Genomic DNA, 26,387 nt, shown 5'->3' with positions numbered 1-26,387 from the left:
AATTGAAATCGAATTTAATTATACGCAATCCAATCTTATTAATTTAAATATTCAAGATATTTTTTTTTCAAAATCTGCACATAAATTCATTTATCATCGGCACTACAACCCAATTTGGATCTTGGCCGCCTCCAGGAAACGTCTCCACTCCCCTGTCTGCCGCAAGCTCCCTCCACCGCCTTAGTCTCAGGGATGCTGTGTCTCTTTTTACACAGTCCAGCCACCGCAGTCTAGGTCTCCCGAACCTTTTTCCCTTCTGGTCTGTTGAAGAGAAGCCTCTTTGGTGGTTGGGTGTCTTCCATCCTTGAGACATGGCCTACCCAACGAAGTCGCCCCACTTTCACGTGTGAGACTACAAGGGGATCTTCATACAACGCATATAGTTCGTGGTTGTACCTTCCTCGCCACGTGCCATTCTCCTCACATACAGCTCCGATCTTTCTTTCAAAGATATCCAGCTTCCTCTCATCTTTTTTTGATAAAGCCCAGCATTCCGACCCATATGTTAATATGGGTCTGATGAGGGTTTTGTATAACTTTATCTTAGTTTTCTTTGAGAGGAGTCTTGATCTGAAGTGTCTCTGTAAACCGTAGTAAGATTTGTTTGCCAGAGTAATCATTCTGTACATAAATAGAATATTGAATAATGTATAATTGGGTGAATCTGAAGTCATAGTAGAAGTGAGCAATTCTCTTCAAATGAACCTGCATTGAGAAGTCACTTGAGGCTGACTAACTTAGAAGAAGGAAATAATTGGAGTGAAAATGAAAAGTGGAATTTCATTTAGCTTGTAAAGTATAATAATAAATACTCACGATGGTAACTGGAAACAAGTTGCCGGCAATGAAGTGAGTGAGAAATAAATTACCAGAACAAAAACAGAAAATTTACATTAGGTACCACAAAAGCAAACAGAATTAATACCTTTTAACTGGATCTTTATATTTTATCCAGTGATTCCCAAACTAACACCATGCTCATACCCATTTAGAAATCCCGATTTTACTTTACCGCGATACTTCACTTTACAATAACTTTCTATTTTTTATTATTATTATTCAAACCAATACACAAGATTTAAAAGTGTAAGAGCTTCTTTATCAGATAAGCTGTTGGCCATTATTGACGGAATTTTAGAAATAACTGCATGCATAAATAACTGTGGTTTTACAAATGGAATAGTATAAAATTTTATTGTAATCAACTTGCTTTTCCCTCCACCACCCGCCACGTCTCCACACCCGTTATGCAGGCGTATACCGTGGCGTAACGAACGATAGGCACTGTTCAAATTTGTGCCGAAAGTGTCCCAGGAGCAACTTCCCAAGACCTTGGTTGGCGTGCACTAGAGTGTGCGTGATCCCTACTTCCATATAATGTATTACGGTCAATTCTCGATGAGAAAAGACCTTCTCGCTCGCCGTATAATGCCGCAAACTTTTGTAATCAACTAGAATCTAAATTCAAATTAGTACCCTCAGTCGATAGTATTAATTTACTAATGAAAATAGGTTTTAAAAAAAAAGTTCAATCGCGTACCACCGGAAAACACGTATCACAGTTCAGAAAACACTCTGTTTTATGCAAATAACAACACTATCTTTCGTTCCTTTTATAATAATAATTATTGCCGACTCTAATTCCCGCTATCAAAAGACATGCGAGGCAGGGCCGGCGAAACCGGTCGCATAAATTAAGGCCCACCGGAACATTAGCCGCGATAAAACAAAAGACTTTCGGAAAATAATATGTCTTTATAATAAAAAAAATAACACTGAAGGTTTTCGCTACATTCGCAGATTTACGAATCAACAGGGGATGAGGCACTTCCGGCAGGCATTAAATAACACGGTGTGGTTTTAGGGCGCGCTCGCCACGCGTAGAAAAACTAATTAATTAAATTTTATGATCGGTATAATGACCGGAGATAAATTCAGCTGCTAATATTATGTCGGCTTGACCCCCATACGTAATAATTCCAGTGAACTGATAACAGTGAGAAGTTAGTGCTAATCGACCACTCAAAGGGTTGTGTTCATATTTCAAAGATATTGAATTCAATATTAAATGAGCGTCAGTGCATAAACCGAGTGCAGTTGTCAGTATTCGACGTATGACGTATTCTTGACACGTGTTTAAGTTTATCCCGTATTCTTCCATACTCGAAATCGGTTGCCTGCTTCTCGACAACCGTTAGGTTATTATGCCCGAATGTATTAACATCGTGTTTTAAAGTGAAATGGCCGCTTGTCCGGAAACTTGTACTTATCACACTTTACCGTGAAATGTTGTATCGGAAATATATGGCCGTATATTAAGGACCGTCCAACCTCTTTGGGTCGTATAGTAAGTACTGACATAAAATTAATGTCTAAATAAAACACGGTTCTTGTCGGTTTACACTTTTCACTTTACAGGAAGCCAACAGCAAACAAATTTTGAAAATAGCCGATATACTGGCTTATTTATTAGGTTAGGTAAGTACTACTATAAAATTCATGTCTAAATAAAACACGGTTCTTGTCGGTTTACACTGTACAGTTTACAGGAAGAAATTTTGAAAATAGCCGATATACTGGATTATTTGTTAGGTTAGGTTAGGTTTTCATTCTTGAATTCATGAATTTTGCCAAAATCAGCTATGAAAATTGAAATAATGTTCATGTTGAACGTAATAAAACTGGACACCGTATAGTATATGGTTATCTCATTCCGATAAGAAAGCTCACGGCGAACTGTGCCGTGGCAAGTGGACGAGCGGTAACGTGTCTGTTCCTGTGGGTCTATTCTATACTTATCGAACACTAAATTGATAAATAGTATCAAACTTAGGGTAGGTTTGTATCAAAATATTAGCACTTATTGTAACAATTACACGAAGCCGGTTTTTATTGTTGCAATAAGTGCTATATTTTAACAGCACCTATCTTGCTGCTGTTAAAATATTGCACTTATTGCAACAATAAAAACCGGCTTCGTGTAATTGTTACAATAAGTGCTAATATTTTGATACAAACCTACCCTAAGTTTGATAATATTTTTCACTTTATCACTTTAGCGGTCGATAAGCATAGAATAGACCCACTGGAGGACGGTTGTCCAGTAGGCCATATAATAAATACCTACGTTTATTTTCGCGAGTGAACTTTAAGAAAGAGGGAAGAGTTTGCTAATGTTCGATAATGATGATGAGTCCACTGAAACAAGTTGTTGTCGCACGAGATAAGAAAAATGCTCCTAATTAAGTAACTCGAAAATGTTTACAGCAATTTAATGTAGTCTGCGCAAAAAATCCCAGAGCCCGATAAGAAGAAACCAGAATACAATGCAAAGAAAACATTCCTCACAATAACACGCACTCACCTAATTTCTCCACCCCTCAGGGGAACGGATATAAAAGGTAAACATTTTGTAGGCTAAAATGAAATGAAAGGAGTTCGCGAAAAGTGTGGGAGGGGTCTTACAGAGGCTCTTACAAAAACAAAATCTGGCAGGAAATAGGTAAATAAAGACGTCACACAGGAACAAAATGTTTATTAAAGAGAAACGAAGCGCTCAAATATTATTTAATTTTAGGGTTGAAGACGATTATAAAATAATACACATTTTCACATAATATTAATTGTTGCCATGGTTTTTTGACAGCTGATATCGGAACCAGTCTCAGGAAATAAAAACAAAAATTATGATAGCAAGGAGGACCTTTTTCAAAATGAAACGCCTCTTAGCAATCGAGACCTTAACCTAGATTTGAGACTGCGTATGTAAAAATCCTCCCTGATCTACTTTTTCTAATAATAAGGACATATATTATAATATAAGTAGGTACCAATAGTATATAATAGGTATACTTTTAAACCAAAATAGAATTTTACTAGGAAAATTAAATAAAGCGTTGTACATAGAAAAATTTTATTTACATAACTGTAGTTATTTTATTTTGAATAAGTACATAAATTTTATGTTGAGCTTCCGGATGCTACAAAAGCTTGAATTATTCATCATTATAGTTGAGGGTGTAATTGCTCAAGCCATTTCTTTCAAAACCTTCTAAATTTGGATAACAGAAATATGTATAATAAATACAATCCCATTATACTTCCAAATTATGAATAAATATTTTTGGCGATCGACCAAAAATCATTTCGCGATCGACCGGTAGATCGTGATCGACCTTATTGACACCCCTGCTTTATATAAACACAAAAATCAATATTTATACCTACACAATGTTTATTTCTAACACGTAGCTCAGACGTCAAGTGAAAATGTTTATCATTTGCTTACCCTTAAAGAACCTAATATTGTTTCAGACCGATCGGATTTCGCAAGATTTTACAAGAGACTACTCTAACAACAAAAAGGTTAGAAATCACTGATTTGACTATTCTATATTGAAATATTACCGGATAAAACACAGAAAAAACAATTTTACTAATAAACTTTTAATAACATGGCGTCTTCGAATAGTAATTTTATCATTCAGGTTTATTACCGGAAAAATTTGCAACCCTAGAAATGCAGATACGACCAATTATTAATAATAGTAGGTACCTACATATATTACATTAATTAATACAAACATTAGATTTGCCTTTTATTTATAATATAGAGACCGCTGAGCCAAAAGAGCGTATGAAACATTTTGGTGAAAAATAGTTATTTATGATGTTAGGTTAGATTATTTAGAATTGTATCTTCAGCGTTTTAATGATATTTTATTACTATCGTTATAATTTTTTGGGTTGCCAGTTGCCACCGCGTGTTCTTGCTTATTATTTCCTCGACGTTTCGGGCTCGTTGCAGAAAGTCCGAAACGTACAGGAAAGAAAGCGGAAGCACACGCGCTGGCAACCCAAAAATCTATTTCGACAACAAACTGTGAGAGTCTCAAACATTATATTTCTTTGGTTTTTACGCCGTGAAAGTGAAATTGGTGAAGTTATATGTAAATAAATAATTATTATGTTTGAATTCAAGTATAATATTAGTCTTTGATAACAGTGAAAATATATACGACAAACATAATTTTGATTACGTGGGATTCGTGCCCGCGCACATCGTAGGCGCGAATCGCGAGAGACGCAGGTTCGATTCCTGCTGGGTGTCGTATTTTTTTCAAATAGTATAATATGACAAAATCAAATGCCCTCACTCTCGATTAAGACCGAGGGTGGTACGGGGCGGGTTTGGTGGAGGGACTTTAACTTCAATATAGTTCATTACACAGTTGGAACATAATCTGAAAATATCTCAGAGAAATATACTTAGGTACTTTTAATCTTATTGAAAATAATTAGAAGATAAATCCTTTAAAAATATATTATCCAGCGGCACAAAACTGTTAATTTCGACCGTGTGCTGGTCATTGCTTACGTATACTTTGAATGCTATACTTATGGTTAAAGCTATACATCAGCTGAGGCATGGTCTAAAAAGATCGTGACTAGGCTTTGCGCGGATTGTGCAAATGACGCGAGCCGAACGAAATATAATTTATCATAAAAATTCAACATGCGTCCTTTTAATGTTATGTTTATTATTATATTCGTAATAATAATAGTATATTCATTGACATGTTTTCTTTTTCATGTACATGCGGAACGTTTTTAGTCATCTTTACACGATTTAAGAATATATTCCTCCGACGCCATCATAAAACAAATTGACGTGCTCACCACAACTAGCTGTCAGTCTCATATTGGAGACGACTGCGAAATTTCGTTCCACATACTGTTGAAAATTATTTGCCGTTTCACCTATGTACGCTCTTAACTGTTTGTAGAAAATGATGATTGTTTCATATTTAAAAAAAAACGGTAAAACTTACACCAATAATTAATATGACGAAATGTGCGATCAAAAATATTCATTTATTGGCAATTTAGTACCGAGTTTATTATTATTTTATAATATAATGTCGCAAATTGTCAACTACGCCCTTTTTAGATTAGGATTCGCCTCGACGTTGTTATCCCAATAACATCTAACGGTGTTAGGTTAGCGGCGCGAATCAATAACACAAGTTCAATAATACAATAACATATTACATACAGGGCCGGACACGTAAGTTATAATTTATAATATATCTCGTGTGTGGCATTAACGGTTATCGCAAACCGATATGACACGTTCTCCCTAATGGGGGTCTGTATAATATTCGATTAATTACGGGGTTCGTTAAACACCAGGTAATAATGATAATTAACGTATCGCAGACATTCTGGGAAACAGGTAAATGTGTGGGTATCAAACATTCGCCAAAATAATGCGATATGAATAATTGAAATATGGTTTGGATTTAGTAAAGCTGTAATTAACCTAACTATAATGTAAGTATTGTATTCACTACACATAAATATGTTTTCCTATTTTCCATATACCTACATAGACTTGAAATTCGGTACGCATATGACTAATGCGGCAACAGAAAGTAAATCGTATTAAAATTCGGAAGCGGACTTGTCTTCCAAACATGTTGTGTCCATATTCATATATACATATTCTTAAACTTACAATAAAAGATTCCTCATAGAGTCTCCATGCACATGATATACCGATCAAAACGCAAAACAAACATGGATTTCGTCGATCTACTTTTCGAAATAATGAAACTTAAAACATTGTGCGTGCGCGTGTTGCAAAGGGAGGGCAGTGCTCTGGCGCGGGTCGGAATCCTATTTGTATTATAATTGAAGACTATTGAATAAGCCAATCGCCCAACCAATTTGGTCATTGGACCGATGGTTTGTTAAGCTCTTTGAGCTTGGACTTGTTACCCGACCGGCATGTCTATGTGGCGGAGAAAAATAGGATGCAAACCACATCCTCTGGATATGTCCGATAATGTGCTCAGAAAGGGAAGAGTTACTCGAGTCGGTCCAACCAGCTGTTGAGCCCATCGGGCCATCAGACATGGTCGTCACAAAGGCCAATTATCTTGCATTTTTAAAAAATGCGGCGTCTTACTGCGGGCGTTCACATAATTTTTGCTATCCGTAAATCAGTAAACTCAGTCAAAGCTCACTTGAGAGCGTGGCGACCTCAATCACGGGTAACTGCTCCTAGGACATTACCAGGCGTAAACAACTGTACCGATGCTTCACACCAAACGCAGTGCTCGTGATGCGCTCGATTAAGACCGAGTGTGGTGAGGGGCGGGTTTGGTTTGGAGGGCGTGTTTGTGTTGATACAAATAATATATTAAAAAAAAAAAAAAAAAAAAAACATTACTTACCTATATATTTTATGACAAGCCGCGGATTCGCATACAAAGATGTCCACCGCACTAGGCCACTAGGCTAATATGACTGCTCAATGTTAACTGAGGCCAAAAAAATAGTAGGTAATGAACCCCGAAAAAAATAGACCGAAAAATAAATAAACTCCGTTATTTGATTTAAACAGCTACTTCTGTAATGATATTAAATACACTCGAGAAGTTTATGCTGCCTAAAAAGATCTCGGGATTTGAAAAGTAGTATAATCCGATTTGTAACTTTTTAAGGCCTCGTTGTATTACAGATTACAGCCAACAACAACACAACGCTGGCTGGTAAGTAACTCAAGAAGACAAAGCTTTCGAACAAATTTATCACTAAATGAGTATTAGGCAAGTACTTACAACAAAAAGTATAGGGGCCTAAGAATTATATCACTACAAACAAACGTTATTACAATGTACAGTAACTTAGAGGGTGGAACGGTGGTGAAGAGTAACTTTTGTAAATATGTAGGCTATGGAGGTTATAGTGCATAGATAGGTAGATATTTGTCATTCATACTTACGAAACTTAAGAGGACGCTCTACAGAATCGGCCTTGAGAATTGAAAATATGATTTTTTTACATGTGGTCCATAATAACTGGTCTACTAGTTAATATAAAAAGGTTGCCGCCAATGTTTGTCTCAATAAACTCCCTACAAGTGAAGTGAAGCTATGGGGTGACCAAAAAATAGTACTTTCTAATAAAATTTATTTTCTAATAAATTTACTAATAACATTTAATGTTACTAAATTCAATATGTTTATCAGTTCTTTGGTGGGAAGTATTGCAACTGATATGATGGATATGATAACTTTTTTGATTATGTGTTGGCCACGATATAAACTTAATAATATATTAATAACTTTTTAACCTGAAATTGTCCGACAACTAAACATACGAAGGATGTTGACATACATATCAACCTACATTTTTATTTCATGTGCTATCCAAAAAACATTACTAATGAATAGTGCTTATTTGTAATGTTTAGGACCTACATATTAAAAATAATAGGTATTGTTTAATTCTAATGCATATTTTTTAAAACGTAGAATTTACTGTCTGCCTATAAAAAGAAAGTGACTTTTTATTGCCTGCGCAACTTCACTTTTATACTAGTGAAACAAGTGGTAGGTAAAGCCAATGGGCGAAATTATATATTATATTAAGAGTGCCTAAAAATAATTATTAACATACAGTCACTAGACACATTATTTTTTTATTAATCCATCGGACTGGCGGGCATATAAAAAGTTTTGTGCATCTAATGCCGGGTCCACACTGGCGCAAAACAATGTCGCGCGACAACCTCGATAAATTTTACGATAATTATCATAATGGCTTAAAAATTTTTACGATAATTATCATACTTATCGTAAAATTTAACGAGGTTGCCGGCAACATGTTGCCAATTTGGACCCGGCATAATATCCACTGTGGTTCACGTAGTGGCATGTACCTGTTTTTCTGGGGTCAACTAATTCAAAAAGTAAACACCCATAATAGAATTTTTCCAGTTTTGGTTGCATTATATTCCAACTCATTTCCGATATTATTAATGGAAATTTCTCGGTGTACATAGTAAACAAACCTACGAATAAAAAAAGACAGTAAGGAACACAGTGATTCATCGCAGTAAAAACTGGCAACCAAAATGGATTATATTATATTCCATCGTATTATTTTCTCGAAATCATAAAGATAATATAATAGTATTCGAGTATCAACCTATGTTCAATTTGAATTGGGTTATAATAATAATATACCCGTAGATATATCAATAGTATGTTTGCCACGATATCCACCCAAGTTATCAGTATGTACTTGCACAGGTTTGATTAAAAACTATGATGAAATTAACATTTTACAAATATTATATTATTTTGACAGCCCTGTTTTCTGATCAGCGGACACGTGCAGGTGGTGTTTATCAAATAATAATGTAAGATTGTCCACAATAATAATAATGTAGAAGGTCGACAATAGTAATAATACTAATAATAATGTTTTTTTTTTAAATAAAATCTCCGATGATTAGTGATTTTTGCCAAAAGATCGATTTAAATTAACGTGCGTACGACGCCGAGGTCGATTTCATACTAAATTATATTTGAATACGGAGCTCTTCAGCCGCCCCTTAAGGGGACGCTCTACAGAATTGCCCTTGAGAATTGAAAATATGATTTTTTTACATGTGGTCCGGAATTGTTGCTCTACTGGTAATATGCAAAGGTCGCCGACAATGCTTTGGTCTAAAGTAATAATAATGATCTCTTATTTAATTTAAATCATAACACTGTCAAAGTGTATAAAATATGGGGTGACCAAAAAATGATATCTTCTAATATACGTAAATGTTACTAAATTCAATTTGTTAATCAGGTGTTTGGTGGAAAACATTGCAACCAATATGATGGATAGCCACGATATAAACTTAATAATAATATATTAATAACGTTTTAACCTGAAATTGTCCGAGAGGATGTTGAAATACATATCTACCTACATCTTTATTTCATGTGCTATCCAAAAAACATTATTAATGAATAGTATTTATTTTGAATATGTAAGACCTATTACATAACTATTTAAAAAAAAAATGGGTACATATTGTTTAATTCTAATGCATATTTAAAAAAAAATTAATATAGTGATGTCTGTTTATTATAAAAGAAAGTGACTTTTTATTAAAAGAAATGAAAATATAATTAATTATATTTTCATTTCTTTTAAAATGGAATTCTACCAAGTAAATGCTAACTCAATTAATGACTTTTTATTACTTACCCGATTAGTTTAATTAATTTAGTCTGACACTTTTACAAACAAGTAACGCAACTTTACTTTTAGTTGGTAGGTACAATAATTATTAATTAATAAAAGCCAATGCAAGAAATAATTTATACTCATAAAAAATGGTCACCCATAGATTTTTTTTTATTCAAAGCTAGCGATCGCAGAGAACAAGACAAAAAAAACTGCCGACTTTATCGAATCAATCACCCAGGGCTGTCGAAGACGTCTTACTTGTTTTTATGATAAATTGTTTTTAATTGTGTGCAATTTGGCGGGAAAATATAATATATACAGTTGCTTACCATTCGGTTATCCCATGAGCTGGGTTTTGTTTACTCTTTTGCTGACATCCTACAGTTTTATCTGATATTATAAAAGTCACACAGTACAACAGTGTTTAAATCTAATATGTAATTGCACCGGTTTAATTAAAAACTATAACGAAATTAACATTTTAATGATTTACAGATTTTCCTATGTTATATCAACTTAATAGCAATTTTAATGAGACCAGATACATATGACGATATATCCAAAATACACATCATCAGATAATATGTGAAATATTTTGATAAGCAAAAAAATAAGAACAATACAAAAATAACATAACATAATCAGCTAGTCTTTTCATAATTATTTTAGATGAATGTTGTATGCCGTTTGACGCTTGGAAGTATGTAATTATTCCATCGGTACAGTAAGCTATTTTTAACTTTAAATTTGTAACTCTTTAAAACGTAAAATTAGATTGATATTATTTTGACAGCCCTGTAATCGTTCGGCCGGTTTCAGATTACGTCGCATACATGTTATGTTTGAAGGGAATAATAATAATGATATTCGTTCGACCGAGAATTGTAATTAATAATTATTGCGTTTCTTAAAATAAATCCCCGATGGTTAGAGGTTTTTGAGGTTAGACTGAATTAAAATGACGTCCTTTCAACGCTGAGGTTTATTTCTGACTAAACTATGAATGACCTTGTTCCTGTTCAGCTGAGTCTTAAGAAGATAATAATCTGACATTACTACTGATATCAACGTAGAATAATAGCATATAATGAAGAAAATACGTGGTGTTAGATAGCTATTAAAATATTATTAATCGCGAACAAAAACTATAAGAGATAAAATTATTGTAATTTAATTTTCTAAAATATCTAAAATAAAATATGTTTTAACGGCGTAGAAAAAACTTTTTAGAAATAATCTAATTTTTAATTATTTATTTGAAGGCTTATAATAAATGAAAATTTGCCATTGTCACAATATTATATATAACATGATACTGATGCGTACATATGGATTATTACAGCCTTTGAACGCCGTTGCCTTTTACGGCCAGCATTTGAACGAACGAAAAAGACGACTCAGCGCATCTGTAGGTAGGTAGATAGATTGCGATAACTATTACATTACTATGTATATTACGAATCGATGTCTCTGTTAGTCTTATTGATAGCCAGGTATAATGAAATATAAAAAATATTTTTATTAAGGTGAGGCTTTAAATAATCACCTGGTAAAGGAGTCTTCGCCATTGGAGTAAGTCGGATATTATACATAATTTGGAAACACCTCAGAAAAAGATATTGAAAACATATGGTGTCGGGCTGTACTCGAGCCAACATCCATCGGATTCCTGCAAATGTACTTTACGAATTTAGTGACTTGCACTCTACCTAAATACGACGAAATTAACTAAAAGTCATGTGACTAAAGTACTTATCAAATTTCGTAGATGACAGCCGGCTTTTGTGGTTTAAATCGAGGTATCAAAAATAGGTAATTATCTGGATGCCTAGCTGACGCCGGATCTCCCAAAATTTTAGTATTAACGTACTTGCACTTGCTAATAATTTTAACGATCTATTTTTTTTTCAACAAATTATTCACAAGTTTTAAGAGTGTAAGTTTTTTATTGGTCGTATATTAAAAAATAGTTTATTAAATAAGTCTGATTATTTATTACTAGTCGGCGGCTATTCGAATAAATAGTTAATAACGGGTTAAGCACCTAGGGGTCCTAGGGCCAGCGCAGTTTAGCGGTAAAATACAGAAATCAACGGACAGGTCCAATAATTACACTCTGTCAATATGGTTTCGGACAAAGTTATTCTGCATAGATTACCGAGTAGGTACATATATACATAAATACCTACAAAACTAAAAGGATTAAATTTTCAATAATGGTTGATGAATTTTAAAAACTTTAGTAAAAAAATAACAATTAAATTATTTAAAGTTTATATTAACTATTCAATTTGTATTATGCAGTTTTCATACTATCTCGCCGAACTAAAAGCACTCTTTACAAGACACACTTGTAAAGCCAGTGCTCACCTACGCATGGGAAACCTGGACATTAACTCTGCGAAATGAACGAGCCCAGAACATCTTTGAAAGAAAAATTCTCCGCCGTATATATGGACCGATCAGGGATGGCACCAATTGGAAGAGAAGATATAATGCTGAGCTCTACGGGCTGTTCGAAGATTGCCGCGCAGTTCAATCAATTAAGATTGGGAGACTGCGATGGCTAGGTCATGTGCACCGTATAAATGACAATGAACCGGCAAAGAGAGTGATGTCCAGCATTCCAATATGACGTAGAAGAAGAGGGAGGCCAAAGATTCGCTGGTTGGATGGAGCTGCCAGCGACTGCCGTATTCTGGGGGTACCAAATTGGAAAGCGGCCACACTGTATAGGGACAGGTGGAGGGAGCTGTTGGAGGAGGCCAGGACCCACACCGGGTTGTCACGCCCCTGATGATGATGATGATGAGTATTCATACTTTCAATATTGTATGTCAATTTAAAAAAAAAATATAAAATTCACAGATAATCGGAATTTTAAAAATGGTCGAACTTGCGATCGCCGTAACGTTGTCATGTAAGGTTAGGTTAGTTTTACATAGCGTTGACATAATATGCAACAGGGTCAATGATTCCAATCCCGAAAGTAGGTACTAACATTTCATTAAATCCTTTAATTAGATAAAATACAGTAAAAGTTCATTCCCACGTGGTAAGAATTTATGTTAACGAAAAAACATGCATTTTGTCATTTAAATGAACGTTATTGTTATGATTTAGTTTATAAAAGTTTGTTTCAGTAGACATCTACCCCAGAGGCTTTCAAACTACTATACCTCCCAAAAGAGGCTTGGACTAAACATCGCTGAAATAATATGAAAATTCTGATTAAAATAGAAATAAAAGACAATATTTTCCAACACAACACTTGGGGAGGTCTGCTATCAACAAGAAAAGACGTATTATGTTATGGAGGTACCTACGTAGACCGTTTTTCTTTTGCTATTTTATGCTACAAACGATTCGCCACTGTTCTGGCAGAAGACACTAATTCGAAAAAATGACATATTGAGTTAGTTATACCAAAATGTTCCTTATTTCAAACTTTACCGTCTGGAAACCTTCTTAATAAATAAACAGTCTTTATTTTAAAGTCATCCTTTTTACGATTACTTAATAAACTCACATGACAGACAATATCAAACATTTTAACAACTTCAAAGTCAAATTACTCAAAACTAGTATTCTTCAGTTAGTGTGTTCTGCCAGAACAAAGACGGTATATTATACGCTTCGAAGAGGGGAAATTATATAAATAAATCAAGTCACGTAAATAAAGGAATAGAAGAACCAATGATAAACGATAATAATAATATGCATCTCTGCATGACGTAAAAGTCAGTCAACACACAAAAAACACAGAAATTAGTCTGAATCTAGACTTACAAAAGATAATATAGTTACATACACGATTCTGCCGCTAAAAATAAATGACAAATTAAATATTTTCAGGTATTTGATTACATTTTGATATTATGTGAAGAAAAACGCAAATTAAATTTACACTATAATGATTCACAATATTATAATATAATATTGTCTTATAAATATTAATCTGAGCTCTAAGAATCACGTTTGATTTAAATAATTATCGTGTGTGCTCTCACGTGACCTTTAATGATTTTCCCACGGCAATTTTACTCGTTTGAAATTATTTATTTATTGACAGATAATTTCCGGTCGATTTTTTTCGATGATAATATTATAATGACTTCCCGTATTTTTACACAGATAGTGACGAAAGATGCACTTCACTAAAAAATGATATCACGTCACGCGTCATGTTTAAACATATCGACCTGCAAACCGGGCAAACTCCATTTGGGCAAATTGTTCAGAAAGAAGAAAAAACTTAATAATCGAACTATCGAGCGAAATTTAACATTTCCAAAAATTACACTTAGAAATTATTTTTTTTACAAAATAAGCTACACTAAGAATTAATACACTATCTAGCTTCCATTTTATATATATATATATAGAAAATTTATATAAAGAGCGGAGTTATTCCATTTACGATATTGGAAATTTGGCACCTGCAGTTAGCTCTTTTGTTTAAAGAACGATATCGCATTTATTTATAAGTTTAGGAGTTTGAAATTTTCTCACCAAAAGGTAAATACACACTGACGACGAGTACAATTAACTACATCTTATAATAACTAATCAATACAATAAAGTAGGTAAAAACTTTATCACCTACCTATTAACTCATTTAGTACTAACACCGCGACTGGCGCGTTTGGAGTCATTGGCCATTAGATATAATTAACGTGTTATTTAAATGTGATGATTAAAGGGTAATTAAAAGGTTAGCAGTGATTGTGTTTTAAGTGAAAGATCACTATTATTCTTCTTTCGATCATGTCCGATCCTAATAGGATCATATGGGCCTCCACAGAGTGGAGGTTTACAAGAAATGGTTGTCGGCCACTTGCTCAACCTATTAGGTCCATACTCTGACTTATACATACATCGAAAAACAATGTGTACTTGCCAGACCCAGGATTCGAACCTGGGACCCACGACGCTTTAGGCCGAGGCTTAAGCCGCACGGCTATCGTGACTATTATTAGGTTTTGACGATTTTCATACGCTTATCGAGTGTATTATTAGTGAAAAGATAGCAGTTTTTTTTTACAAACACTTCAACTATTTATAATTTGTTTGTTATATTTTTTTATTGTCATTCTTGACTTAATAGGTAGGTGATAAAGTTTTGACCTACTTCATTGTATTGATTTTTTATTGTTATAGTTAATTGTATTCGTTGTCATTGTGTATTTGCCTTTCGGTGAGTGTACATAGTGCCTGAAGATGCCGAAAGGCGAAACTCGGGTCGCAAATGACGACTCAAATGGAATAGTACAAAACTTAAATCCATTAGAATTTAAATTCAAATTCCATCAAGTACCTTCGATCGATGGTATTAATATTTAAAATATTAGAAATCATTGTTTTCGTTTGAGGACCGCTTGTTCAGACGTGCAGTGACACACGCGAAGTAAACGGTGACTAATCTGATTTGCATAAAGTGCATTTTGTAAGGGGACGCGGCTTCCTGTTACCAACCTGTCTTAGCTACAAAAGGACTATAGAATAAAATTAGTGAAGGATTGTCGATTAAAATTTTGTCACCACTTCGCTGGGAAATAATATAAGACACAAACCTTTAATTTACGTTGAAGGTGCAGCAGCGTTTTTTTAGCAGAAAACTGCACATTTTAAGGATAGGTCTAACTTGGCGTACCCACATCATGTCACCCATTGCCAACGTTCGAGAAGAAGAGCCACATGAAATTTATCCCCTCAATAAAATGGCAGCCATTTTTACCAAATTGCACCAATAAAATTTGAATTAAGTATCTTAATATTATATTATGTAAGTTAGGTGTCAAAAACAAAAGTCTGTTAAATGAAGATTTTCGATTGTATATTTCGTATATAACAATAAATTTCAATATGCGACAATCATTGTTTTCTTCATACATTTACAGTTCATATTGCATTTCTGAGTATGATCAATAACTAGCACTACTATTATAGAAGTTTACTGTTTCGTGTCACGACCTGACTACAGTAGGCCTTGGCACAACCTCCACTTGGTGGAGACTCATATGATCGTCTTAGGATAGAACATGATATAATGTGAATGTATGTAGGTACATAGTATAAGTATGTGTTTGTAAATGCTGAATCTAAAAAAGGCTCTAAAACGTTGTTGGGTCGTCCATAGGACTCGATAATATGTTTTGTATTACTTATACTTTTTTTAAGCATGTTTTTTGTATTTTTCTTAAATGAAGACAGTGATTCCTACCTTTTTTGCTTTGTGTTATTTGTAAAATCTCGGGCAAACGCTTCCTGGTTGAAACATATTAAGATTTTTTCTCAACGGGATGTCATTATCGGCTGAAATGCTTAGGGGAAGACAAGAATAACTAGTACAGTAGCCTATCTATGTGCAGGCCGACGACACTTAATAGCTACACCTGCATACAGAAAAGATTTTCTTCAACATCTTTGTATTAACCGTTTAAGTACAAATGTTGTTCCATAAGTTCAAAATTATAGTAACATCTATTGAGATAAAGGAACTACGGAACTAGGAACGACTAACTATCTCAGTCGATAATGAAGCACTAGTCACATAACAGTTGATATAAACTGACGTGTCCATCCGAAAGTGATTGAAAACTAAGAAACATTACATAATTATATATCATAAAATAACAAACAAATGGTCCCCCGAGGATGCAAAAAATGTAACCCACTCAAACGATTAAAAAACAGTTCCGTGTTTGTTAATAAAATAAATATAGGTATACCTATCCACATGAAAACTAAAATTACTAGTTGTACGTAGTACAGAATTAAAATGTAATTGAAATAACTAACAACTACAAAACAATTGCTAAAAATGAAAAAAGGTGCTACGGTGGTCAAATAAAATGTGGACGCCACGAAAAAGGGTGCGTGGTTCAGAAGAAAGACTTATTTTCTCTAATTGAACTGAACTGGAACTCGAATAAGTCTTTTCCACGTCTAAAATACAGAAGGCATGCCCTCCAGACGACCTCAAATTATAATATTAATTCCTAAACTTTCACCGAACAGAAAAATATATTTTTTGTCAAAACGAAACCCGGCAAGACTGTTTCAACAAGTTTAACTAACAGACGTATGAATTTCTTTGACTCAGATATTTTTCGTTTTTTTTATATAAGACTTAAAATACATATGCAGGCAAGGGAGGGAACTTACTACCCACCAGATAACAGAATTAATAATCTTTTATGTAGGTATATAATATCTATTAGATGAAGAATACCAAGTAGCCAAATCTGATTTTTTTTTGCGTTTGTTATTTTAAACTCTTGAAATGGTGTGTACTTTTTTTTGCATTACCATATCTAGGGCATCCAATTAACCGGGGTAAAAATACTACCCGGTTTTTGGTTTATTTAGGTATAAGAAACCGGTTAACCGATTTAAATACATTATTTGCCATGTTTAAATATGCGTTATTATTTTCATAGTGCATGTGTAAACGGCCAAATTTTTTACATTGTCGGAAATTAAACTACTCTGCAAGGACCAGAATAATATGCAAGGCAACTGACTTACATATTGGCCTGCGTAATAAATGAGCACAGATAAGATATGGTACTACATATTTACAATATAAAGTAATTTCGGTACCAAATTTATTTGTTGCCAATCTATTTTATTTAATTGACTCTTCCATTCTGTTGGCCAAGTACAATTACCCGAGTTTCCGTTACTTAAAAACGCACAGTTACCCAGTTCGGAAGCTTTAACCGTATATATATCGCATACCAGTGCTTAAAGGTGGATGTAGGCTGTGGAGATCAGACATAAATAATGCACATTAAACTTTATCAGTCATACCGAATTGTTTTCATTGAACTAAGAATACAAATTGCAGACGGTGTTTGGTAAGTTTCTAAAATTCAACTAAGCTCTGCCTAACTAAACCATGACAGTAGAAGTAGGCTGTGGTGATCCGACAAAAATATTGCACACTTTAGACATAGTTACTTATTTTTTTCTTTAAACTAATAATACAAATATTGATGGTGTTAAGTTAGTTTTTATAATCTAAGTAAACCCGATTATAAACAAGATACTTTGTCGGTAGAATATTTTTAATTTATTATGGTTTGGTTTAGGCAGGGTTTAATTGATTATTTTTAATATATTATGGAATCGATAGGCTATTACATTTAATGTATCTGTGAATGTTTTTGTCTCTTTTTTAATTTGTTTATTATAAATGTATGTTTTATTTTATACTATCTTAGTTGAAAATGTTCATCTAAGGCGGACGAAATCGGTCCAGTTATTTAATAAAAAGTGGAAACAGTACGAAAAAATTTGTTTTTATTAAAATTAATAATACAATGCATTTCGACTGCTTAAGGCTGTACCTCAGTTGAGGCACGGTCTAAAAAGATCGTGGTTAGGCGATGCGCGGATTGCGGGTCGCGGGTGCAAATGACGCATGTCAAACGAAATATAATTTGTCATATAAATCCAATATACGTCCATTTTATGTTCTATTAGTATCTAACAATAATAATATTCGACGTTCTCTCTCAGAATGCGAGCGAGTCCAAAATTTCGTCGCGCCTATAGTTGAAAATTATTTGCCGTTCCACTGACTAATGTATCACCTTAATCTGCAAACCGGCTAACGCCATTTGAGCAAATTGTTCCGAACTTAATAATTTAACTATCGAGCTGAATTTAACAATTCCAAAAATACACTTACAAATAAGCTGCACTTATGAATCAATACACTATTTTAGCTTCCTTTTTATATATCAAGACAATTTATATAAAGGGCGGAGTTGTTCCATTTACGATATTGGAAATTTGGCACCTGCAGTCGGCTGTTTTGTGTGAAGAACGACAACGCATTTATTTATAGGTTTAGGACTTTGAAGTTTTGTGTGAGCGTAGAAAACATGCTTTATAACAAAATACCATCAAATCGCATTTTTGGTCAAAAGTGTAGTTTTGGTTTGCAGATTAAGTAGTCGATTGGCAGTTAACACAATAAAAGAAATTAATATAAGTATTACAACTAAGTGTATACGCTTTTTACATTTCCATGAGATCGACTAAACAAAATCTATACCGCGATCGATACGCTGGAAACGCCTGATGTACATTATAATAAAAATATTTCCCCCGGCCCCCAATTCCATCGATTTTGTTCTGAAATGAATAAATGTATAGGTACTTACCAATTAAATCTTGCACAAAAAAAAAATATAATCGGAGAAAGGCCGGAGTGGATCGAGCCCATTATTATTTTAGACCGGTAGGAATATTCGCAAATGAACAATCGAAATGAAGAGATTCCGGGAAATCCCGGTTAAGTCCGCCCGTCTAATACGGTAGTCGAAGCCTGGGCGAATAAAATCATTATTAGGAAGCAAAAATCTTTTTTCAGACAATAGCAATGAAAACATAATATAACCCAGGGCCGAATCGGGTTCTGCTCATCGGGCGAAAGGGTTGGAAGGAAATGATTTCCGGATTAGGTGTGTACCTGTGACCGGCCAAATAGATTTCGAAATGTCAAGGCTTTTTGATGGAATTATTTATTCAAGTGCCCGCTGGCTTTGCTGCGATAATCTTCGGAACCCAACATCTGTTTTAATAATACATACCTCGGCCACTTTTTATTTATTAAAATATTTATTATTATGAAACACAAATTTGTAAAAAAAAAAATTAGGTCTTTTAAATTAAAAAAGAAAAAAAATGTCATAGCCCAGGAAAAATACCTCAAGCGGTCATTCCATTTCCTAAATCCAAAGATCCTACTTATTTATTTAATCCATAAATCGCAGGGCAACGCAAAGTCACTACGCCATAATCCCGAGATTTAAAAACGCGACAACGTTTAGGTATTTAATTAAATTAAATAAAAAATACAGTCGAACAGATTTTCGACTAAGCCACTGGTTCTCCACTTTTTTCATGGCGTGATCGCCTACCGCCACGTTAGCATAAAAAGGTATTGTTAACAGGGTGAGAATACACATCAAAACTAATCAAATCATTAAATAAAACATTACGCCTGGATTGGAGTATCCTTTAATTATCTCCCATTGTCGGAGTTTGCATGAGAATTAGTAATCATTATTCATTACATTTTCTTTCATGATTCAAGTTTTTGTTAATTCTACAATATGTAAATATTGACTGTTTCTGGAACAATAATAATAAGAGGGATAAATAACATACTTGAATTATCTATCAACGGTAAAATAGAATCGAATTTTGGTACTGACATTGTAAAATATCAAAACTTCTTGTCAACAAACGTCGATGAACTGGCTGATGAAGGCCTCCACTAGTTCCTTGTATCAATCACCGTTCTTAATGCTTACCAGTCTCGTATTTTCGGTGTATCAGTTTGATGAGTAGATAATATAACCAATACATTTAAGGGCAGCCGTGGGGGTCGCGACGCATGGGTCGAAAACCCGTGGACTAAATAAAAATCTGTCATATCGATAATATTTATTTATAATATATTTATAATATTTATATTATGTTTAACTTTTTGGCGGGATGAAAATATCCTCGCCACAGAGAAAAGAGTGCGGGTAGAATGCGTTGGACACATTCAATCATTGAGTGGTACCCAAGGGCAACCAAACGTTTGATAAACTCACAAAGTTCAGTGGATGCGAAGACCTAAATAACCGAAAAGAGTGGAAGAAGCTATGGCGAAACCTTGATCCAGCAGTGAATCGACCCCGGCTGATGATGAAGGTTATGACATCCACACCATGGCTTTCACGTGGTGTAAAATCAACATTATAATTAGTACTTGCTAACAAAAACCGAGATCGTAGCTTGCATAATAGTAATTATTATTTGTAATGTGTAGCAAATAGAAACTGGCTCACAAGCTTTGAATAAAATTAGAGGGTGTCGTGTTTAACTAGGCATAGCTGAACAAGTGACTCATTTACAACCCTTTCACAAAAACCAATGAATCATATCACAGAGAGGAACTCGTGCAATCGCAACTAGGGTCGTTCACCATCTCTTCTTTTACCCTAATGTTTTAATGATTGCGATTTCGTTGGTCAAAAATAATCAACAGGGCCGCTGCGTAGTGTGGGCTATTAATTCGAGGCGATCAGGGACGCTTTAAGGACGGACGAAGCGGAATGTCACGCACGGGTGCTCCCACGTCGGAGGAGCTGAGAATTTTGCGAAATCATTCGAATAATGAATGGTCACCGCCGAATTGATTTTTGGGGGTGGTAAGACAATGTTTAATTTACCCACAATCGAGGCTATGGAACGGATGCCGGATACTGTTTTGAATTTGGGCTACATACGTGTAAAGGAATAAATTTTGAATGGGGATAATAGAATAGACAATTTATTTTATGTGTAGTCCAAAGGTCACCGAAAAAACATTTCGAAAATTTGAAATGTTTAAAAATGTGCTTCGTCAAAATAATAAATATTCATATTATGCTTATTTATCTAGCTGTTTTCTTCATGCGATATGAATATTTCAACACATCATACTGCCCTTTCTTTACCACAGATATTATCTGTATGATCAGCTGTATCCAGTATGCGATGTACAACTGGCGTACTTATCCCAACTACTTCTAATTGTTATTTTTAGGACTCCGTAAAACGAAAAACATTGAAAATCGAACATAACAAATACCTATTCGTATGAATGTACTAAAAACAATAACAAAATCTTAAGAACCGATTAATTATTCTTGATGTACACAATACGTAGCCGAACGGTCCTGCAAGAGGATGAACCAATGCAAACAATCTGGTAGCATGCCAGCACGATGTAAAAATAATAAGCCATGAGTGCAATCCAACATTCAACTATTTTTTTTAAATTTTGTAATTTTTGAAAAAGTAATATAATTTGCATGACTGAATGAATGATGGGTTAGTATCAGTCAATCGATTGATAAGAAAATGCCTTCCCAAACTCGTTCCATTTCATTACATTCTAACAACTAAATTAATTAAATAAACTTAATTAAACCCTCTTCGGGGATTAGGCCGAAACTGACTTCTGACGGTCTTATGACCAGCAGTTGGATGAAATTGAGTAAACTTAATATCATGTTATATTCTGTCTACGCATAGGTATACTTGGTTAGATTTAAGAATTGTAAATTTTAATAGACTACCTGCTGAGAAAATTGTTCTGCCAGTTAGCCGTTTCTAAGCAGAGCACGACTGCTTTAGGTAATGGATAAATCCATCAATGGGCAAGAGGGGGTGGGGTTGAGACATCGTCACTTGCCGCTCACCCGAGGTCGCAGGCCGATCTCTCGGCGGAGACGCCGGACTAACTATTTAAATTCATATACTTGAATATTGTAAACTGTACACTGTTTGTAATCGTCATCTGTAAAATATAAACCATTCTCCAGCCAAGTTCTTGTTTATTGGACTTACTACCCCCAAACTCAACAATTCTTAGTCTTTCACTGTCTAGCATGTTATGCCCAAAATTATCCTAACCACGCACAATGTGTGCAAATATTAATTCAGGAATCTATTTTCCATAGTGAGAACACCAGTATAATAAACATTTTACGGTTTTAGACAGTAAAAATATCATTAAAGTCAATTGATTTATCAGTTTCTAATAGTAAAGTTCTTCAACTCACCAGCTCTGATAGCAGCGATCCAGTCGCTCCTGTCCTGATCTCTGGCGGCGATCAGGTAGAGCGTGTACTCCTGACCGTGCTCGGCCCGGTAACCCACCTGGAATGGGAATCCCTGGGGATGCTGAGGGCTGTCAGGCTCGGAGGCCGACACGCCCGCCCCTGACAGAGAGGCCGCTTCCACCACCTGGACGCAGCCCGACTCTATCCGCCCTCGCTCTTTCCGCTTCTGTGAAAGAACATAACATTTGGAGGTTAGAAACACTCCCTCTTTTCCAGGTTTTACTGCCCGAAAATCTTTATAATCTAATAAAAATTTCAGAGAAAAAATCAAAAAAGAAGGATTTTTTTCGAAGGTTTAAAAGTAGAACTACCAAAATCTTTTTAGTGTACCTATCAAAATGATACTTATTAGAAATAAAAAAAAAAAAAACTATACCACTGTTGTGTGCAATGAGCGAAGCAGATATTACCAGAGTACACCCACGCCTTATCTCATAATTTTCGACTTCTTCAGTGTTTTCTGTCGAATTATTAGTTGTCAATATAATAACTCAAATATCGTAGAATTAACCAAATTTTGTTTCAAAGCCATAATCTTCTTCGTCTGTCATGTCCGTGCGAGGAATGCTCCTAGTTCTAGAGTCTTCCCAACTATTCATTGACCACCTCGATAGCCACGTCATTGGCTTCAAACTCAAACGTAATCGATTGTGCAGCTGGTTGCAACGTTGCAATCGCGGTTTGAACAATCATCGGAGTATCCCACTTCTTCATATTGTTTTTGCGTCCAGTTACTCCAGTGGATAATGGAGTTGTATCAAATAAATCCCAGTCCAATATTAATAAAGATATTTCGAAATAACATGTGAGATGAATAACAGCCTTATTGTACTTATTCGACATATATTATGTAATATTATTATCAAGGCTTTCGTAGAAAAGCTTTCTCGGGGTATCTATCATTCATATAATATAAAATATCACGGAATAAAATGGCAAACATGTTTGTACTGTTTCATATTGCCACACGTGGCTACATAGAAGCCTCGCATATCGAGCTTAATACGTCGTAGAAAACCTCAGGTATAAAGAAATCGTTCGCGCTACGTAAGCCGTACAATATCCCACGTAAGTAAGGATCGATGTCCATTTCAAAGGTCTTCATAACGCTGGAGACGCGAGGTTGTTTCTCTCCGAGCGTACAAAAATACTACATGAAAATCGTATCTTTTAATAAATATTATGATTGTGTTTATCTTTTAATAAATATTATGATTGTGTTGTTCTTGTTGAAAAAAAATCGCTGAAATTCTCCAACGAAATTTTAATTTAAACAACAAAAAAGTTTGAAAAAATAATAAGGCCTCTCTTTTGTAATAAACAATTTAATTAAGTCATAGCGGTTTTTTTTAATTAGTGGGGCTCAACGGATACGAATTTGAGAAAGTTGGCATACCCGCCAGTCGCGAGGTGTGGAGGTAGGCTGTTCGCGCACTAACAGTCATACTAATTTGTTTTCATTGAACTAAGAATACAAATTGCAGATGGTACTTATTGGATGGTAACCACCACAATTATAATTATAAATACGTTTTTTTTCGACCATGTCCGATCCTAATAAGATCATATTATGAGCCTCCACAGAGTGGAAGTTTGTATTAACAGATTTTGTTTTTACGAGAAATGGATGTCAGCCACTTGCTCAACCTATTAGGTCCATACTCTAACCAGACCCACGATTCTAACCTGGGACCCACGGCGCTATAGGCCGACGCTTAAGCCGCGCAAATAAATAGTAATTTCGAATTTCCTGATAATCTTTTAAATAAATGTCGTACATCAAATATTTTTTTTTTAATTCGTACAAATTACCGCTTCGGCAACGTCATTTGCGAATCGGCCTTATGGCTTCGGTCACTCTTCCTTCGTACAAACATTTAAGTACAAATTACCGGACACGAGTAGAAATATAATATTGTATAAGATTAGTTAAAATAAACAATACCAGAAGAGTAGAATAATAGGATAATTTGGAAACTTTCGATGGGCAATTATTAGTTGAGAGAATAAATTCGGCGATACGTATTCAGGCCCACTCCGTACGTCTTACGTTTCCGATAATTGACAGGAATAGCTGGCGGTGGTGCCATCTTAAATTCAACGCCATCAACGCTGAAACAGAATTTATTTTGCTCCGACGTTAATAGGCTTTTACGTCAGTGACTGTTAACCGAAACATTTAATTATAACGTCGATTATGTACAGAAGTCGCAATATTATGTGGGATACACAACAGGAATAAGTCTATATTTTCAGAAAACTCGTATAAAACATCTTTACGTAGGTACCAAGGGTTTATATTATACATATAGGTGTTATGTTATTCGTATTCGTACATATTATGTTATTCGGTACTGTGGTGGCAGACAGTTATAACACTGCTGTTTTTTTTCACTTTTTTAGTTTTCTTCGATATGTTCCAAATTTTACATTCTTTGATGTGGCAAAATATTAGAGCTGCAACTTTATTGGTCACAAAGTTACGTTAAAAATATCTGCATCTTACCAAATATGAAAAAAAAACGTTGATATGGCAAAAAGATATACATACACATTTGCTTAAATGCAAGAAAATAAAACTTCATTTTTTTAAAAGAAATGATTTGAGGTTTGTGTTGGGATGCCAATTTCGCTTATTTTGATATAAAATACTTCAAAATATCTAATAAACTAACTCTTGTCAGACTGATTTCAAAACTTTATTTTTCTCTCTTGTAAAATTGTATGAATAGCAGTTATAACAGTTTGCCATCATTTCCAACCATGTCCGATCCTAATAGGATCATATGGGCCTCCACAGAGTAGAGGTTTGTATTAACAGATTTTGTTTTTTACGAGAAATGGATGTCAGCCACTTGTTCAACCTATTAGGTCCATACCCTGACTCACACACAAATTGAAAAACAATATGTGTACTTGCCAGACCCAGGATTCGAACCTGAGACCCACGGCGTGATAGTCCAACGCTTAAGCCGGGCGACCACCGTGGGTGTACCGTATTATTCAATACTAATTAATATAGTATATATAGAAGGACGGAGGTAGGCTGTTAATATCCTACATAAATAGTGCACACCAAACTTTGTCAGTCAGACGTATTTGTTTTCATTGAACTAAGACTACAATGTGTAGGATAGTGTTTGTTAGTTTTTAATATCCAATGAAATACTGCCTAGTCCAAGCCATAGTAGATAATAATAAAAAAAATATTCTTTTATCTATAAAATATCTAAAATTATGCCATTAAACTGATTAAACCATGTATAATTTTAGATATTCTATAGGTAAACGAATATTTTTATCGATTATGGTTTGGTTAGGCAGGAATGAATGCAGGTGAATTTAAAAAAAACTAACCAGTTTAACTGCCAATCAGGAGTCAATCACCTTTGAGATCAATTAAGGTAAATGACATCACTAGCAGACTTCTTTGCCACAAATAATAAAAATTGGTTTGAATTTAAACATTGAATTACCAGCTCGACAAACTTGCGACAGCTATAGATAGCCGTAACAACAATCAGGGTCAAATTTCAATATCTATTGACGGGGGTCGAAAGACCAATTTTGATTTTCAAACAACTTTTTCCATTCATTGGTGAATACTATTTTAATTTTTGGCATGATCCATGTGATTCAAATAAAACCCTATGTATGTACCGTCATACACTA

The 26,387-nt window shown here is 34.5% G+C and overlaps 1 protein-coding gene across 2 annotated transcripts in view; it reads right to left on the bottom strand.

The window, feature by feature from the left end:
- Positions 1 to 26,387, bottom strand: part of Btk (tyrosine-protein kinase Btk29A) — a 324,307-nt gene that overhangs the window by 268,654 nt on the left and 29,266 nt on the right. For both annotated transcript variants that reach the window (XM_085958514.1, XM_085958515.1), the window contains exon 3: positions 22,656 to 22,881. In XM_085958514.1, the coding sequence (XP_085814640.1) occupies positions 22,656 to 22,881 (226 nt within the window). The remainder of the gene's footprint in view (positions 1 to 22,655; positions 22,882 to 26,387) is intronic.

The sequence above is a fragment of the Rhyacophila brunnea genome, unplaced genomic scaffold (genome assembly GCF_057557595.1).
Source record: "Rhyacophila brunnea isolate RB1 unplaced genomic scaffold, BYU_Rbru_1.0 scaffold_8, whole genome shotgun sequence".
Classification (NCBI taxonomy): Eukaryota; Metazoa; Arthropoda; class Insecta; order Trichoptera; family Rhyacophilidae; genus Rhyacophila; species Rhyacophila brunnea.
This window is presented reverse-complemented; position numbering and strand designations above follow the sequence as displayed.